General features: G+C 54.2%; 1 protein-coding gene across 1 annotated transcript in view; it reads right to left on the minus strand.

Moving 5' to 3' along the window:
- The window catches only part of RTN4RL1 (reticulon 4 receptor like 1), a 66,744-nt gene extending 55,801 nt beyond the window's left edge, over window positions 1-10,943 (minus strand). The window contains exon 1 of the mRNA XM_084650876.1: window positions 10,713-10,943. Within this exon, the coding sequence (XP_084507002.1) occupies window positions 10,713-10,725 (13 nt within the window). The 5' untranslated portion in view covers window positions 10,726-10,943. The remainder of the gene's footprint in view (window positions 1-10,712) is intronic.
- Between the last annotated feature and the right edge of the window lie 7,888 nt (window positions 10,944-18,831).

An 18,831-nucleotide genomic window follows, 5' to 3' on the forward strand; every position in this document is an offset into this window, starting at 1 on the left:
AACTGAAATAGTCTAGCAGGGCAGGACTGTCTCTTGTTTCCATTGCGCATGCTTCACCACTGTGACAAAGACAGCTAGGATCCCACCACCACCACCGAGTGCTGCTCCACAGACCCCACACATGCCAGCCTACGGCATGGTTGTATTAATCACAGAATGACTGCACAGCTCAGCAAGAGCCGCTGCTCAGACTGGGATGGCCAGTTACAACCGGGGGTGCTGCAGTACAGAACTGGGGAGCGCTGACTGAGCAGTGCTAGGGAGCCAGAGAAGCTGCAGGTCAGGATGGAGGCATTAAGAGAGCTGTGCATGGGGTTGCTCAGCATCTGCCTGAAGCCTCTCACTTCCGTGAGTATCCCAATTCACTCAAAAAGAAAAGGAGTACTTGTGGCACCTTAGAGACTAACAAATTTATTAGTTTGTCTATTGGTTAGTCTCTAAGGTGCCACAAGTACTCCTTTTCTTTTTGCGAATACAGACTAACACGGCTGTTACTCTGAAACCAATTCACTCAATAATTATAAAACAAAGACACAAACCTGTGTGTCCGTGAAATCACGTGTCTCTCCTTTGCTAAGTTCAACAACAAGGGAACCTGCTCCCCTGAGTGAAGGGGAGTCCAAGCCTGCTCCAGTGTAGCCGGGGTGCTTCTCCCTCGGCGTGATTGCCACCTGATAACCCCAGTATGCAAGTTCCCATTTTGCCTTGGGACCTACAGGTAGATTTATCTGGGCTTTCTGGCTACACTTATCACCCTGGTATCTCAGTGCTCACTCCCAAATAAGTGAGGAATTACTACAAGGTCCACAACACTGCCAGAGGCTTTCACCTTCCACTGGGTCGATGAAGTGAACTGGATTCTATAAAAATAAGACCAGCAAAACCAAAACTCCAAAACGACTTGCTATTTCTGTCACGAATACAGTCCTGGCCTGCTCAGGTGTCTAACAGTACCGAAGTTCTCAAACTGCAGCCTATTCTACACGTGTTGTGTACTCACAGAAAGGAGGCAGATCACATGGCTCTGGCTTCTCCTTCTTGTTTCCAAATGCCACTTGACATTAACAGAAGCTAAAACTCTTTAAATACTTGCCGAATATTAACTTCCCATGCACAACTGCTGTAGTTGCCACGGGGATGTTATGGCATCGCGAATGGGGGCAAGTGGTCCATGGTACTTGAAGGTTTGAGAACCTCTAACCAGAGGCTTAAAACCAGGGTCTGGTTTAAGGGGACGAACTCGCCTGCAGCTGCTGGACATTGTACCTGATGAGCATGCAGGACTCAGTTGGTATCAGTGCTCTCTAAATACAAAGCGGTGCTGGAGAGGTGCTGTTCTTCCTAGCACCTCTCCTAGGATGTCTCCTTCCGTCAGACAGTCGTTGCTGGCTGGGACAATGCCTGCACCACACACACTTATATGGACACCATCAGTGCCTCTGCACCGATAAACCTCCACTCTAGCACCCAGAAGGAGTAGACAGGGTCTCCTAGTTGATGACCTGAGCAAACGCCCCCTGCAGTCCTATGGCAGGAACCAAATAGGCCTCAGGAGTTTGTCTTCTCAATATCAAAACCAACAAGCCTCTCTACTGCCCAGCAGCCAAGCCTGCTCACCAACATTGAGCTCCCCATTGATGGACCAGTGATGCAGCCCCACGCTTACCCCCCTGTCAGTGCTGGGAATCTGGTGGCAGGAGAACAGCCCTCCTGGCTTCGTTGGCAAGAGTCATGAGAAGCTGCTTGTGAAGCCGCTTGTGAAGCCAAGGCAAGCTCAGAAACATCAGCTAAGCCAAGTAGACTGTTTCCAGAGCCCATGATGCAGATGCACAAACAGAAAACAGCTGTAGGTGCTTAAAAATACAGGGAGCAAAAAAGAGGCTTTCTGCACCAAATGGAGCATTTTCTGTTTAATAACTTTTCAATCCTACTCTGCACAAAGAAGATTCTCTTCTAATATCTCCCTGCCACTGCTGCCCTGCATCTGCCACTCACGTCACACCGGTCCCTAAGCATTCCGCACCAGCACTGAGGACTGCCCAGATCAGCATTCTGCTGGACTGGCCTCACCCTGCCATCCACATGGGCAAGCCATCCCATGAACAGAACAAAACCCAGCTGCTTGGCAGAGCTATGCATACCCAGGACCAGGCTCCTGGCCTGGATCAGCAATGGAACCTCAGCTTCCTGGTCACTTGTGATCAGTGAAAAGTATATTCCTGAGAGTGTCCATCTGACCCTAGGAGCATCATGCACAGGATGGTGAGTTTCCATGAAGACGTCCTTAACTGGGAATCTGGCCGGGGCGGTTTCTTTGGAGGTACAATCCAGCATGAAAATGCACATTTAGGCACCTTTCCAGCATGCACTGTGAGGTCATGGCTACTCAGAGGCTCTCTTTCCGAGTCATGTATGGGACAAACGGAGCTGTTTCAAGAGGTGGTGCTAACCTGCTCTCTGAGCTTACCCTTGGTGTTGTGGGCTCACCAATACCACCGGGTTTGCACTTACTGTGACGTGTGAGTCTGCCTGTTGTACATGCCTATGAAATCCCTTGGCCAGTGCTCCAGCTGTGTATACACCCCCTTCTGCACAAGCTCAGTACATTGCAACAACTATGCTCGCAGTGGGTGTGTTACACTAGTATACCACTCTACGCAGACCTTTCCCACGGGCACCAAAGCACATGCATGCTCACACACACTATGCCAAAATCCCTACTCAGCAGCTGTTTTTCTAAACAAACTCTAGCTTGGGTGGTTTCAGTTTCGCTTCTCCATGGACTCAGCGTGATTAGACAATAAAATCACCAGGCTGCACAGTTTGCTTGTGCAGCTATTCCTATAACTGTTTCCCTCCTCCTCCCTCCCACGCTGTTACACCCACTTGTTGCATCTTGTCTTAAATTAGACTGTAACCTCTTTAGAGCAGGGACTGTTTGTATTTGTATTTCTAAAGCACCTAGCGCACCAGGGCCCCAATCCTCAATACAAATAAATACAATATAATAATGAACTGTGCACTCTATCACAGGTCCATCACTGCCCCAGTGCCACCCACTGATCGATCACACATCTGGAAAGAAAAAATCTCTAGTTGATAATCGTATATAGTTTCTAAATTTCGAGTTGACAACCCTAGTTGATTTATATGTTTAATAATATTAAACACTTGTACAGCTCTTCACAAACACTGACAAATTCTCAGCTCCTTTGTGTGTCAGGTAAAGTAATTGTTACTATCCCTATTTCACAGAGGCGGCAAATGGAAGGTTCAGTGACTTACCCAAGGCCCCCCATTAAATCAGTGTCAGAGCTGGAACTAGAATTTAGGAGTTGCCGGCTCAGTGCAGTGCTCAGACCAATGGTGTTCAGATCCTGTGCCTCAGACAATGTGCTCCGACCATGTTGCCTGTTTACATTGGTAGAAATCAGAACTGGTCGAAACAATCAGTGCTTCCATAGGGCAAGACACGAACCAGTTACCATGTTATAAACACTGTGTAGAAACTCACTCAGAATCCTGGGTAGGTAGGTCAGAATGATTATCCTCATTTTACAGACTAAGAGACAGGCATTAAGCGATTTGCCCAAGGTCACAGAGCAAGGGGTGGCAAAGGCAGAATGAGAATTCAGGTATCCTGGCTCCCAGCAAAGCGCTCATTCCTACAGACTACACTGCTTGTTCCTTTGTTCAGTTTTTTATTTCATTCCCTTCTTTTAAAGAATTCTTTTTCACTGTGATATTCAGGAGCAGGCTGTTTACACAGGGATAAGTCTTGTAACCTTGGGACACTAAACATGTAGTCTAGGCTGATGGTTTCTTCCCATATTTCAGCTGAGTGTCTTGGGTGGGCACCTATAGCTGGTTAGGCAATGAAGGAGCATATCTAACAATCAAGTCTGCACACAGGATGGCTCAGGGGATTGATAATGGGTTACAGCTCCAGCTTTTTAACTCCAGCTTTTCAATTCCAACTCTCTGCTTCAAATGTGGCTCAAGTTCTTAGCTGTCAAAAGCTGTTATCTTCAAAGGCTGTTCAGTGGTTTGTGTAAGAGGAAGTCCCAATGCAGTTCCTAGTGGACAAATGTCCACCTCAAAACTGGCACACTTCACAGAATCATAGTGTGACGCAGCAGGGAGGGGGGAGCGTTGACCTGGGAATGTGGCAGGGGAGTTTCACTGGGGATGGGAGACCTGAGAGCCTGTAACCTGAGCCAGGAGGGGGAGGGGGAGATAACACCTCTGCCCGGAAATGTGGACAGAGGCTGCAGGAGAGAGCCTGCTGGGGGGGGTTAGTTTTCAGTTGGATGCTGGGTGGTGGAACGCAGGGAACCGCAGGGCTGGGGTCTAAGCTCCCTGCTCCCCCAGAGGGCCTTGACTGAGGGGTCCTGGGTGTACCCACAAGCTCTGTTTTAGACGATGTTCCTGTTGTCCAATAACCCTTCTGTTTTACTGGCTGGCTGAGAGTCTCAGTGAATCCCAGGAAGAGGGGTGCAGGCCCCGGACTCCCCCACACTCCGTGACACATAGCAATGTAGGAAGGGATCTCAAAAGGTCATCAAGTCCAGACCCCTGCTCTGAGACAGGATCAAATAAACGCAGACCCTCCCTGACAGCAGTCTGTCCAACCTTATTCTTAAAAACTTCCAGGGATGGTGATTCCACACTTCCTTTGGTAACCAATTCCAGTATCTCACTATCCTTCAAGTCAGGAAGTTTTTCCTCATATCTAACCTAAAACTCCCTTGCTGCAGATTAAGACCATTACTTCTTGTCCTACCTTCAGTGGACATGGAGAACAATTAATCATTATCCTCTTTATAACAACACTTAGCTTATGTGAAGATTAGTATCAGGTCCACCCTCCATCTTCTTGTCTCAAGACTAAACATGCCCAGGTTTTTTAACCTTTCTTCATAGGTCAGGGGTTTTGTAAACCTTGATCATTTGTGTTGCTCTCCTCTGGATTCGCTCCAATTTGTCCACATCTTTTCTAAAGTTTGGCACCCAAAATCGGACACAGGACTCCAACTGAAGCCTCACCAGTGCCGAGTAGAGCGGAACAATTACCTCCCGTGTCTTACATACGATACTCCTGTTAATACGGCCGAAAATTATATTAGCCTTGTTTGCAGCTCATGTTCAATTTGTGATCCACTTTACCTCCCCCCCGATTCTTTCCAGCATATTACCACCTAGCTAGTTATTCCCAATTTTGTAATTGTGCATTTTATTTTTCCTTCCTAAGTGGAGTACTTTGCACTTGTCTTTATTGAATTTCATCTTGTTGATTTCAGACTAATTCTCTAATTTGTCAAGGTCATTTTGAATTCTAATCCAGTCCTCCAAAGTGCTCCTAACCCCTCCCAGCTTGGTGTCATCCTCAAATGTTATGAGAACGCTCTCCACTCCATTTTCCAAGTCATGAATGAAAATATTGAATAGTACCAAACCCAGGACTGACCCCTATAGGACCCCACCAGATACGACCTCCCAGTTTGACTGCAAACCATTGTAACTACTCTTTGAGTATGGTCTTTCAACTAGTTGTGCATCCACCTATCCACATCTATGCAGAAGAGCTAGAGATTGAGTGGATCGGACAGAGACTATACTCCCTCGTACACCTGACAGGGCCATGAGGGAGGGTTGCTCCTCAACTATCCATGCTGTACCTACTCCATGGATAATAGGAGTTGATTCTCCAAGACCAGCATGCTAGGGAAAGGTGTATTGAAAATCACTTGGAAGCAAAGAGTAAAGCATACATCTAAAAGAGAGAAGCAGTTCTCTGGCATGGGGTGGGTTCTATTTTGATGTATTTTTTAATGTAGCTCTTTGATCCCACTCAGAAGTTTGGAATGTTTGAAATAGGCTTGCAGTAATGGCTGAGTGGGCTGAGTGCAGGTGAGATGGCCGTGGGTACACACTCTGCATAATCTAGCAAATGGGTCTTGCTGCAAAATAGGTGATCTACCGAGATACAGATATGTTCTACTCTGATGAAAATGTTGTTATTAAATAAGGTCCCAGGCAAGAAAATAGCCCTTGAGCTCAGCTCCATCTCTCTCCCCTCCTTGAGGAAAACTACCCAGGATTACCCCTTTTCCTTCAGCATCAGTCTCTTTACACCTGAAGCTGGGTGTAAAGAGAAACTGACTAAAATGTCTGGTCCCTTCCCCTTTGCAGCCAGGCCCTCTGATGCAGAATGAACAAGGATTGATTCTAGTCAGTTTCTCTCTTCAAGTTATTAACAAAAAGAGCCTTCTGCAAAGGGAAATGGGCAGAAGTTCAGATTGGCCCCTTTATCTCCTTCCCTACCCCAGCAACTCCATCCTGCTTGTCTCCTTGGCTCCCTTCCATGTACCAGCTGAGCAACAACATGAAATTAACTTAATGTCATTTTGCTGCTCATCTGGCGCAGGAAGCTTTCAGCTAAGCAGGAGAGGCGCTAAAAAGAGATGTCAGTGGACTGAATGAGCCACATGGACAACTTCAACCCCTGGATTCTGTTGTCCATGATCTTGGCATCCTCCTTGACCTTGAACTCACCTTCTCCTCCCCAATCTGACACATCTGCCCATCTGACTATTGCCATGTATGGAAGAACGCATGGGTACAGCATGGCTTTTGCTCCACTTCTCCTGACATGCTCATCCAGGCCTTCATTACTTTGTTACTATGATTGAGTCCTGCAGTGCCTAGCCCTTTACAGACTGATAAAGCTGTCAATGTCCCTACTCCCTAAAGCTCGCAGGCATTGGGACACCATGATGAAGAGAACAGTGCAGATGTCAGAGAGATTAGCTCTCCTCTTGCCATGACAATTGTAACTCCCTGCTCTGTAGCCTCCCCACATCCCAGCTCTGCAAGCTCTGGTCTGTGCAGAATGCTGTCACCCACCAGGGTGCTGGAGCTAAGGGTGCAGGGGGTGCTGCCCCCTCCCCCCACAGCTTGAAGTGGTTTAATCATACACGGGGTTTACAGTTTGGTTCAATGGCTCTCAGCACCCCCACTATACATACTGTTCCATCTACTCATGTATGTGCAGTCATATGACACAGCATCCCTTCCTCAGACCTCTCCACTGGCTCCTGCTCACTGTAAGAGCTCACTGAAAACCTCCCTTTGAGTGTTTAAAACCCTCCATAGGCTTGTGTCAGCCCATCCCCTCACCCGCCTCTCCCCTAGCATTGGCCTCCTCAGTGTCCCTGCCCACAGTCTGGCCAGTCGGGGAGAACCTTCTCTCTGCTCTTCCTGCTCCTGGTACCTCCTGTGTCTCTTCTGCTGCATCTCATCTGGAAACCTTCATCCCCCCCATCTGCCCCAGGCTGTTCTCAGCAAGGCATCCGGGAGGTACAGTTTGTAATAGGACACTCTGCACAGTAGAGCTAGACTGGGGGGCATTGACATGGGCTGGAATAAAGTCCCTCCCAGAGATTTCCACCCGGGCATCCCCATGGGACCCCAGCAGTGACAAACCAGCTCTGACATGATGGAGGCAAAACAAAAAGCCAAAGTTTAATCCTCTTCACTCACAAGGGAAACTGCCCAAGCACGTCTCTGGGCCCCTGGAATGGCCTCCAGAAACCTCTCTGCCCCTGTCTACAGCCTGCTGAGACATCCCATGGAGTGGGTATGGGGAGCCCAGAGGAGGCCAAAGCCCACACCAGTAGGAATTTCTCTAAGCTCCAAATTGCCACGTTCCTCTGACATGGAGCATGACCAGCTCACAGCTGCATTGAAGCTCTAGGGAAATCAGCATGGCCCTAGTGCTCCGCAGAAAGTTCCTTGCTTCCCTCAGCCATTCCCTACAGGGAGGGAGAACCTGGGAGTCTGCCTCCTCACTCACTCTTGCTGTGGCCCCTCCTGTGCACTGCGCGCACACGCCCGGCATGTCTCGTGGGTTCTGTTTGTTTTCATTCCCTTCCCAGCAGAATTACGTGGCCTCACCGGGGAAGCACTTGGGGACTGTAGCCATGTACCCGCCTGACTGTACCACAGCACTGCAGACTTGCCAAGGAATTGGGCCTATTCAAGCTGCCATACAGGGACCCTCTGGCTACAGAAGCCCTGAGAATGGAATGCATCTTGTAGGAATGCAGGCCTTAATCTAGCTGCGTGTTGAATTATTCAGAGATGGCATTAACTTATAAATGAGTGTGTTTGACTGATTTTGTGGTTGATGTACAGATAAATTCTAATGAAAGACAGCTACAAGATTTTAAATTATTAATTAGACTGCCACTTAACAAAGCCTATTTGGCACTCTATTTCCTTGCTTAACAAGACAAAAACTTTAAGAATAGGTTCTGTTTTAGCCCAGAGGCTGTTGATTTGCATTTTGTTTTTCTAGCTCTGAAAATGAGAGCTGTAGATCTTGACCTTAACAGGCTAGTCCTGGTGAAATGAAACCCTTTTACCAGACCTTCCTTCCTGTTTGCGGGGAGCAGCTCCACCTAGTCTCTGCATCTCATTTCCTCTTCTTTTTTCAGACCAGGGCAGTGCTTTTGCTATCCCCAGGAGTGCCTGGGTGATGGAGGGGCTGGAAACCAAGGCAGCCGCTACTTCTCTCTGCTCTCAGCATTGTCAGCAGCTCTGGCACGCTTGGGATTCTGAGCAAGTTTTGTTTTCTGTCAGGGTCCATTTGTAGGGATGGTGCTCGCCAGAGGACACAGCACACTGAACACCTAGCCCCAGGGGCAACAACAAACTTGTTTTGACTAATAAGCTGCACAAAGTCCACTGGAGGTCAGAGGAACTAAGACTCAGAACCCAAGGCCCTGCAGCTGTCTTTACTCCCCAGCAGAGAAACTCCTTCCCGTGCTCCAGGCTCTCCAAGTGGGATCCCGAGTTCTCTCCTGTGCAGCATTCCAGGAAGTCCTCACCCTGGGAAAGCTTTAGGATTGGTGCCACCAGCTATGCACTGAGAGACAGGCCTAGTGTCCTTTACTCCTGATGCCGGGGCTCACATCAAGCCTATAAATCAGATCCTGGGCACCTGAACTGAATTCAGCACAGCAAGGCACAGACCATCCCTCAGTGCGAGCCTGGGGAGGAAGTGCCAGGCCTCCTGGTGCCACTTCCCTGGCCTGTTCCACACGCACCCTGCATCGGACAGGGTAGGCGAGAGTGCCTAGTGGAAGGGCCAGCTGCAGCATGGGCCAGCTGCAGCTGAGAACTTCCAGAAGAGGGGACCAATAGAAGGGAGTGGAGCCACGGCCACTGGAAACCTCCCCAAGTCCCCACGATGCCTCAGTGACCACCCGTGACCTGGGGGTTCAGGGCCTCAGGGCTCGGTGCTGACTTTGACCTGCTCCTGGCCTCTGGGATACCAAGTCTTGGCCTGCCCCAGGACTCTACCGAGCCACACAGCCTGCCCAGCCATTGCTTTCTGCATAGCCAGTGGCTGGCATTGGTGCATGTGTGAGGAGGGAGAGGACCCAGACTTTGGCTTCTTCCTTGGTAGTGATGTCAAAAATCTTGGCCTATGATGTCCTAGTTTGTTGCCATGGAAATGGTTGTGATGTCACCTGCCCAGAGTTGTGACAATTGCAGGATTACACAGGCACAGAGGGGTGCAGCTGTGCAGGGACTCTTGGGACATGTGAGGGCGGCTGAGACTTTTCCCTTGAATATCGCCAAACTTTAGCGTTAGCTCGAAGGTTCCCCTATCTCACTGCCAGTCCCTGAAGCCCCCTTCTTACAACAGAGCCCCCCCCTTGGCCCTCTCTTCCCCTGCTTTTATTGCCCTCCTCCTGGGCCAGTCATCAGGAATTAAAAACCAGCCTGCGCCAATGATCCGCACAGCTCTGCCAAGCAACCCGCCAGCCCCGCGGCGCCCAGGCCGGCCTCTAGCAGAGCCCTCTCCCCTGCTCCCCCAGGCCCTGGCGGCACCGCCTGCCCGAGGGACCCAGGGCGTGCTGAGAGGAGCGCCCCTTCCCCTCCTGCAGAGCAGGAGCTCCAGCAGCGCCGTGCCCAGGCGCCGAGCGCCTCGCCCAGCGCCCGGGGAATTACATCACCAGCGGCTCGCTGGAGCCCAGCAGCTCCCCATGGGGAAGGAGCATCTTGGGGAAGCGCCCGGCAGGTGGGGAGCGCAGCCCGGCTCCCGGCGCCGCAGGGGTTAAGGAGAAAGGACCCAACTCTCCAGCCTTTGGAAAATTAATGAGCTACCCTGGCAAATCCTATAATCCCCGCGTCTGGGGCTGTGAAATATCGATTCCGCTCTCGGCCTCCCAGGGGGCTTGGATGAGAACATCCAGCTTCGGGCAGGGCCGAGCGGGGAGCGGGGCCGGGGCAGGAGAGGAGCTGGGGGGCAGAGACAGCGAGGAACAAAGGGGACGAGACAAAGCCCGCGAGTTCCCAGCCCCCCGCTCGGTCCCGCGAGCTCCCCCCAACTCTTCCTTGCATTAAAGTTTGAGGCCGGGGCGATGCGCCCCCAGGCCCCCCAGCCCCGGCGTCTCTCGGCGCCGGCGGAGCGCCGCTGGCTGGGGCTCCGTCCCCCGGCGCTGGCGCCGCTGGACCCCGAGCGCCGTGGCCGGCACAGCACCCTGGACAGCGGACCGGAGCCCTGGCGCGTCCCGCCCGCTCCCGCCGCGGCTCCTAAGTTTGGCGACACGGAGCCAAGTGCCGAAGTTGAGGGCCCCGCGGGCGGCCCCGACCCCTCCGGAGCGCGCTGCCCCTGCCCAGGGCCCCGAGCCCGGACTCACCTTTGCGGAGCATCTTGGAGCCGGTGCCGCTGGGAAGGACGCTGCGAAACCTCCCGGCGCGGCGCCGATCAGAGCCCGGGGCCGGCTTGCGGACGGCGGCGGCTGCTAATCCGAGAGCGCGGAGCCGGATCCCGGGGCAGCTGCCCCTGCAGGGGCATCGCGAGCGGGCAGCGGAGCCGGAGTCCGGGCTGCGGAGCGCGCAAGGCGGCGGCGCGGTGCTGGCTGCCTCCCTCCCTCCCCTGTGCCTGGCGCTCGCTCCCCTTGGCGGCTTTTAGGGGGGGAGCCGCCCCCCTCTGGGCTGGGCGCCGCTGCCGCCCCCCACCCCCTCGGGCTGCGCCTATAAGGGGCTCTCGGCGCGCCGGGTCCCTCTCCCCGCTCCTCCTGCGGCGGCGGCGGCTGCGGGCTGGGCTGGGCTGGGCGAGCCCGGCCGCTCCCCTCCCCTGCGCTCCGCTCCCGTCGCTCCCGCCTCCCATCTAACGTTTGTGAAAGTGCTTCGCTGCCCAGCGGCCGCATCCGCCCGCCCCGGCCCCGGCCCCCCGGCCCCGGCGCCCCGGCCCCCCGGCGCCCCGGCCCCGGCGCCCCGGTCCCCTGGCGCCCCGGCCTCCCGGCCCCCGCCCCCCGGCCCCGGCGCCCCGGCCCCGGCCCCGGGGGGCCACCAGCCCCTGCCCCGGGGCTCTGGACAGGCGGGCTCGGCCCCTGCCCCTGCCTCGGATCCTGACCGGGGGCTCGCCCCCCGCTCCTGGCTCTGCCCCGGGGGCCACCGGCTCCTGCCCCGGTCCCGGCCCCTGCCCCGGCCCCGGGGGTGGCCCTGCCCGCACTTGCCCGAGGCTCGGTGCTCTAGGTGCCCTGGGCTCTGCCTCCGCCTCCCTACGGGGGCTTCGGGCGCCAGCTGCGCCTCGCCCCTGGGGACGCCCGGGCCCGGGCTGGGCAGGCTCCGTCTGCCCGGCGACGAGACACGAGTCCCCGCGCTGAGCGCCGGGGCAGGGGCCGGCTCGGGCCCTTGGCCCCAGCGAGCCCAGCGGACAGGATGGGCAGGGGGCTGGCCGGGGGCGCGCCTCGCGCGGACAGGCAGCTGCTGTAACTATGACAACGTGCCAGGCAAGACCCTCTCCCCATTGCTATGACAACGCAAGGAGCCAACTCCCCCGGCACGCGGGATGCTCGGGCGGGCCCCAGGTGCTGGCCAGGGTGCTGGGGGGAGCCCGGGGCGGGCGGGCCGCTCCCCTCAGGCCGCGGGGGCTGCTCCTAGGCACGAGCCAGGTCCGTTTCAAACAGCCAAAGTGCGGGACTTGGGGCTGGGGCGGCCGCGGGGCTGCCGGCAGCAGAGACGGACGGGGGGCAGAGAAGGGAAGCCCCTGGGCAGGTGATCTGCGCCCTTCAGGAAAACCAGAGCTGCGGAGGGAGCGAAACACCCTGAGCGCCCCCCAGGCACCCCCAGTACCTGGCATTTCCTTCCCGTGGCTGCAGGGAGGCCTGCCCCCCCGGAGCCTGCAGCACCTGCGGGCATACAGCAGCTAAGTGCTAAGCCAGGAATCCGCCTGGCCGCCCCTGCGCCCCCCCTGCGCCCTCCCTGCGCCCCCCCTGCGCCCTCCCTGCGTCCCTGTCACTGCTGGTCCCTGAATCCAGCTGGGAGCCAGGCTCCAGTCTGCATGTCTGCAGGGAAAGGCTCATGGGAGTGTCACCTGGGTAGATCTCTCTGTGCCACCCTTCCCCCTCTCCTTTGCGATCGCTTTCTCTCATCCCTTGTTCTCTTTCCCTCTCTTTGGCCCCTTCCCCACTGCTCTGTCTCCCCCTCTCCTTTTCTCCACACTACTTTCTAATCAGATGTGAGAGCCATCCAGAGTCAGCAGTCTGGGCTGTGACCAGTGAGAGCACAGGGCACATTCCCGCCAGCCTCAGTCCGCCATTGGGAGGCTGCACGTCAGCCAGTTCTCACAGAGGCATTTTTGCACTTGAGTATTGGAGCAAGTTCAGTCTGAAGCCAAGAGAGTGGGGAGCATCGCAGAGCCTCTCTTTGTTCCCAGCCGGGAATCCCCCTGCCCCCCAATGGGATGCTGTCAGGGGCCTCCCAGACGGAGACTTCTGAGCGCTCAGACACCAAAGAATGAAAGATAGATTTGGGCCTCAGGTTGGAGGCTGTAAGTCACGAATTATTCTCTCCACCAAGGGTCTGCTGTGGAGAATGGTGGGGAGCCGAGGCCAGCAGAGTAGAGTTTGGGAGCTTCATAAACTCTCTGTCAACCCAAAAGCTAAGAGAGGCTTTGGCGGACTAGTTGGGTTGATTTGCCTTCTACACGGCCTTGATGTGGACAAACTGGAAAGAGTCCAAACAAGAGCAACAAAAATGACCCAGCGTGTAGAAAACCTGACCTGTGAGGAAAGGGTGAGACCACTGAGCATGTTTAGTTTTGAGAAAAGGCGCCAGAGCCTGAAAACAGTCTTCAGAGATGTGCAGGGCTGTTTCAAAGAGCACTGTGCTCAGTTGTTCTCCATGGCCAGGGAAGGCCGGACAGGAAGTCATGGGCTTAATGTGCAGCTAGGGAGATTTAGGTTCGATGTGAGGAAGCACTTGTCACTCTGGAGCTGAGCTCTGGAGCAGGCTATCGAGGGAGGCTGAGGAATTCTCATCATTGTGGGCTTTCAGAACAGGTTGGACAAACACCGATCAGGGATGATCGAGGGCTACTTGGTTCTGCCTCAGCGCAGAGGCTGCGCTAGATGATTTCTCGAGGTCCCTTCCAGCCCCACATTTCTCTGAGCCTGCGATGTGAACATCACGAGGGTGGTTACTGTTCTTTCCACACACATTGGGAATGCTTCCAAAGCCCGAGCAGCCCAGTGACTGTACTCGCCTGGAATGTACAAACCCCTCCGCAGCCCTGGGAGCATGAGGGGACTGGGCGCATTGGTGGGATGGTGTGAAAGGGGGGTGTGAGATGAGCCCACTGTTGGACGAAGTCTGTCCAGGCACTGATTACTCAAGCGCTGAGTAAGACGGAGTGCAGAGGGAAGGGAGTGTGTGGTGCAGCTGTCACTCAACCCGTGTAGGGGAGAGAAGGTCTAATTTAATTAGTTTGTAATCAAATGTCTGAGAAGTCCAAATGCAGCAGCGAGTGTGTCAGTGTGTGACGCCAGCAAGAGGCGCCAGGCCTGCGGGGATCCGGCCTCAGCAGGGAGACCCCCTGGGCCAGCTGTGCTCCTCTGGGGCAGTGAAGCCCCAGGTGCGCAGGCTGAGAGCCAGAGAGACGGCCCTTCACCTGTGCAGTTACCAGGCGGGGAGAGGAAGCCGGGCCCAGCGTGTAGGGTAAGGCACCCCTGACTGATGATGATTTGCAGGAGAGAGAAGCCTCCGGACCTAGGAGAGGCAAAATGCAGAGCCCACTGGGGCCCCTTTATGAGAACTGTAATTCCTGTCCCTGGTGCTCCAAGACTAATGTGAGGGGGGCCTTAGAAATAGCAGTCAGGGGCTTGGGAGCAGAGCCTGAGCACTAGCCAGATGGTGCATGTGACAGAGGCCCTGATGCGCTTCAACAAATCCTGATCAATCCCCAAATCTCCTGCCCAATGGGCCTGTGTTTTCTTTCTCTCCTGCCCCATCACTGCTGGCCCAGGAGCTCTGTATGTAAATCACTTTCTCTTTTCCTGCCAAACTCTGCCTCCTGCCTGATTCACTCCCTGACCTTGCATCCCAGGATTGTGGTGAGGTGGGTCTCCAGGGAGCCCCTTCCTCCTGCCCTTGCCTCTCCCTGGAGCACAGTCCCATTGGTGAGGTTACAGTTGGATGCTGATGTCACAGACATAGATGGATTAACTGAATCCAGCCAATCTGTGGATCAGGGTCCCATGCCTGAGGGATCCTGACACCCGCCTGGTTTTATCAGACAGGGAGGGCTCCTGCTGAGCAGGGTGACCCATCCTCTGCTAGCTCACCCTGAGCCTGACAGACAGAGCTAGTTGAGCACCTGTCAGTGCACTGCGTCAAAGCAGCAGCCTCCTAGGGGGCGGGGGCCCGGGGAGGAAAGGGAGGGGATGAGAGAGCAGGGCGTGGGGGTGCTGCAGCCGCAGCAATGGCCGGAGCTAGCCCTAAAATTCTTCTTGATGGGGTTTTTGGTCCATTGCCCCAGAGCGCTTGATCCAGGGATTTAGAGATCAGAACATTCCCAGACAGCTTGTTCCAGCAGAGCTCTATGGAGCACAGCTGAGGGGGGTATGGCACATTGCTTGGGGGATGTCAGACTTCCATCTGGTGTTTGAGGGAAAGGGTTAAGTGTTTAGGACCATATGAATTGTTTTCACAGGACCACTGTTCTCTAGGGCTCTAATTAGCAGGAGGATATGAGACACATTACTTTGGGTTCTGGTGGTTGCAGGAAGTTAGTCTGTCCAACTGGCATAACATGCCACACAATGACAGTCTGCCCAGCATTTCTCTGCTCAAGCCAGGGCAGTCATGGAGGAGCTGCTTTCCCTTCAGACGGGGCTGGGACTGAGGACAGGCCATGAGGACGTTTAGTGCTGTGGAGAGAAGCTAAAGGAACAGGCAGCCTTGTCTACACAGCTTACATAACTTGTTTTGAAAACATAAAGAGCCCTGAGAGCAAGTAGGTCCTGGCACATGCTTTGGGATCAGGACTCAAGGGCAGGTATGAAGAGAGACTTGTGTGGTGACGGAAAGCTGCAGCCCCATGTAAGGGAGGGGTCCCCTGTAGGCAGTATTTGGTCACCCATTACACCCCATTTTTGGGTGCTAGGGAACTGGCAGCTCATGGGGGGGGGGACCTCAGTGGTCCCTTTCAGGTAACCTGCCATATGGCCCAGCCTTGGAGAGGGGATTGGCAGAGGGGAATCCATTCACTGTGAGGGAGCCACTGGAAAAGCCATTGTTTTTTGTGGAGATGGGAGGCCCACTCCGGGATAGAGCATTCAGGAGAGGGACTGCTGGGAATTACTACACCTGTGACGCAGAACCCGCTCTGTCAACGCATGGTGCCAAGCGTACAGCAGGATCGTTCCTCTGTCAAACAGCTAAACCAGACTGGAGTGATCACTGGTGGCAAATCTCTGAGCAGGGCCTTAAGAACCAGACCCTCTGAAGGTGTTGTCATTGCCATCCCTGTTAATGGTTCCTTTGGCCTTATGGACACACGTCCCCTCAGAGAGTGGGGAGAAAGCACCGTTATAAAACCACCTGCATGACTACACCTCCAAGAAAGCATTGGCCACGTTGGCTACCAAGTTTCTGGAGTCCCAGGAAATGCTAGTCGCAAAGGCTTGGGTGCGCTACACTAGGGAAGCCAGAGTAACCTGCGGCTTCAGAAGTCTTTGGAAACTGACTCCTATGACCCATTGTGAACAGCTTCATTGAAAGAAAAGGAGTACTTGTGGCACCTTAGAGACTAACCAATTTATTTGAGCATGAGCTTTCGTGAGCTACAGCTCACTTCATCGGATGCATACAAATAAATTGGTTAGTCTCTAAGGTGCCACAAGTCCTCCTTTTCTTTTTGCGAATACAGACTAACACGGCTGTTACTCTGAAAGCTTCATTGAGGTGATCATCTGGCACATGTGAAATGCTGCACAACCTTGACTTCATACCACACCTCTCTGCGAAAATGCCCCGTGTCAGCGTCCCCGGGTCCCCCTGCTCCCCACCCGGACACTGCCCCATGTCAGCATCACTCGGGCCCCCTGCTCCCCACCTTTACACTGCCCCGTGTCAGCCTCACCTGGGCCCCCTGCTCCCCACCCGGACGCTGCCCCATGTCAGCCTCACCCGGGCCCCCTGCTCCCCACCCGGACGCTGCCCCGTGTCAGCCTCACCCGGGCCCCCTGCTCCCCACCCGGACGCTGCCCCGTGTCAGCCTCACCCAGGGCCCCTGCTCCCCACCCAGACGTATCTTCTTGGCAAGAACCCATCTGATTTTTCTTCTCTCTCCTTCCTGCTTTGAAGCCATTTCACCTTTTTTAGCTTTCTGAGGGGTACTGGGTGTCAGTCCTGTCCCTGAGGCCTCTAGCTCCTTCTACTTCTCTTTCAGCATGTGTAGAGGTGAGGTGCATGGAGAGGGGAGGTGGCCAGGGGTGCAATGGGCAGGGGGCACATGTGGGGAGTGTGACGGGTCGCACTCACCCCACACTGGTCGGGAAGGGTTAACCCTACACTGTGGGCTGAGGAAACCATGCCCCCTAGACTCTACTGGGCCTACTCCAGGTGCACTGGTGTAAAAGGGAGCAGCTTAGCTCATTTGGGGACTGACCACCAGGGGTCTGGACACAGAGAATGGCCGACACCCTGTCTCCTGGCAACTGATGGCCTGCCCCCCCCCCCCCCCCCAAGGTGAGAGCTAAAGGGTTGGAGAACAAAGGACTCAGGTGACCTCCTGGCCCGGGAAAGGCACAAAGCCCAGAGGAGGAGGGGCTGGAGGGAGTTTCAGTTTGGGGCTGGCTGGAGACATGGAGTGAAGTGCAGACTTGGTTGTCTGGCTCACTGCCCCCCAAAATGGACCCAGCTGAGGGGTCCGGTTCTCTGCATCTACAAGCTCTGGTTTAGACCATGTTCCTGTCGTCTAATAAACCTCTGTTTTACTGGCTGGCTGAGAGTCCCGTCTGACTGCGAAGTTGGGGTGCAGGACCCTCTGGCTTCCCCAGGACCCCGTCTGGATGGACTGGCTGTGGGAAGCGCACGGAGGGGCAGAGGATGCTGAATGCTCCGGGATCAGACCCAGGAAGGTGGAAGCCGTGTGAGCTGTGTGTCCTGAAGACAGTCTGCTCACAGAAAGGAGACTTCCGCAGAGTCCTGACTGGCTTCATGGGGAGCAGTTCCAGAGCATCGCCCGGGGACTCCGTGACAGCCCCCACTTCATGGGAGAAGTAATGAGGTGTCTTTGCCAAATCAGGCAACGATTTCACATCACAGGCCACCCCCAGAGCTCCGGCCTGGTGGAGAGAAAGAACCGAACTCTGAAGACTGCCCTGTATAATAATGTGACTGCCTCCGGCTAAGACCGGTACAAGAAGCTGCCCATAATCCTCATGGCAGTGAGGTCTACAGTGGCAGCTCATGGCTTTACCCCAGGGGTTCTCAAACTGGGGGTTGTGACTCCTCAGGGGGTCACGGTTATTACATGGGGGGTCGCGAGCTGTCAGCCTCCACCCCAAGCCCCTCTTGTCTCCAGCATTTATAATGGTGTTAAATACAAAAAAAGTGTTTTTAATTTATAAGGGGGGGTCACACTCAGAGGCTTGCTGTGTGAAAGGGGTCACCAGCACAAAAGTCTGAGAACCACGGCTGTACCACACATGAGGTGCTTACAGGAAGAGTCATGTGCATACCTGAGCAATGGTGGTTGCAGGGGAGCTCCCCCTGATGATTACCAACCTTGAGTATTAATGGATCAATTTATCAGTACGCTGCTACAGAACATCGGCACGATCCAAAAGCAAGTAGTGCTGCACTTAAAAAGCAATGCTAAATTCATGGACAAGAGGTTGAGGGAGACTCTAAAAATCCAAGAGTGGGATGTTGGGGACCAAGTCCTGTGTAGGTACTGCTCAGACAAAGGGCATGTCCTCATCCACAAATGGGTAGCCCCAGTAGCCATAACCAACAAGGCTAGCCCAACCGTATACCAAGTCGAGCGGAAAGGAAAGAGGAGGAAAACCCTTAAGTGGTTACATTCCTCTGAGCCCAAAAATTGGAAAGGAGCTGGAACTTGAGCAACCAGAATGTACAGTAATCTTTATATTTGTTTGTTTCCTTTCAGGACCAGCACATCAATCATGCAACGGATATTTTATTTTATTTGTATACATGGATTGCTAAATGTGCTCTGCTACACATAAAAGAGGGAGAGCACTACTTTTGTAACACAGGGAAAGATGTAGATGTTACTGGCAATAGGTTATGGGAGGGCATGGATTTCGAGTCACCACATTATGTCATGAGGCCACATCACCATCTATGCCTACAAAAAAGGTCTCTACTGCTCCCTTGTAGGGAAGGAGGATGTAGGAAATGTCTCACAGGGGGTGTTGGCAGAGGCCAATAGCACCTATATGGTAATAGCTGACAAAAACGCTGACCAGACACACTTTGTTCACAAATGGGAAAAGGCTTGCA

The sequence above is a fragment of the Lepidochelys olivacea genome, assembly GCF_965140295.1.
Source record: "Lepidochelys olivacea isolate rLepOli2 genome assembly, chromosome: 17".
NCBI classification, from domain to species: domain Eukaryota; kingdom Metazoa; phylum Chordata; order Testudines; family Cheloniidae; genus Lepidochelys; species Lepidochelys olivacea.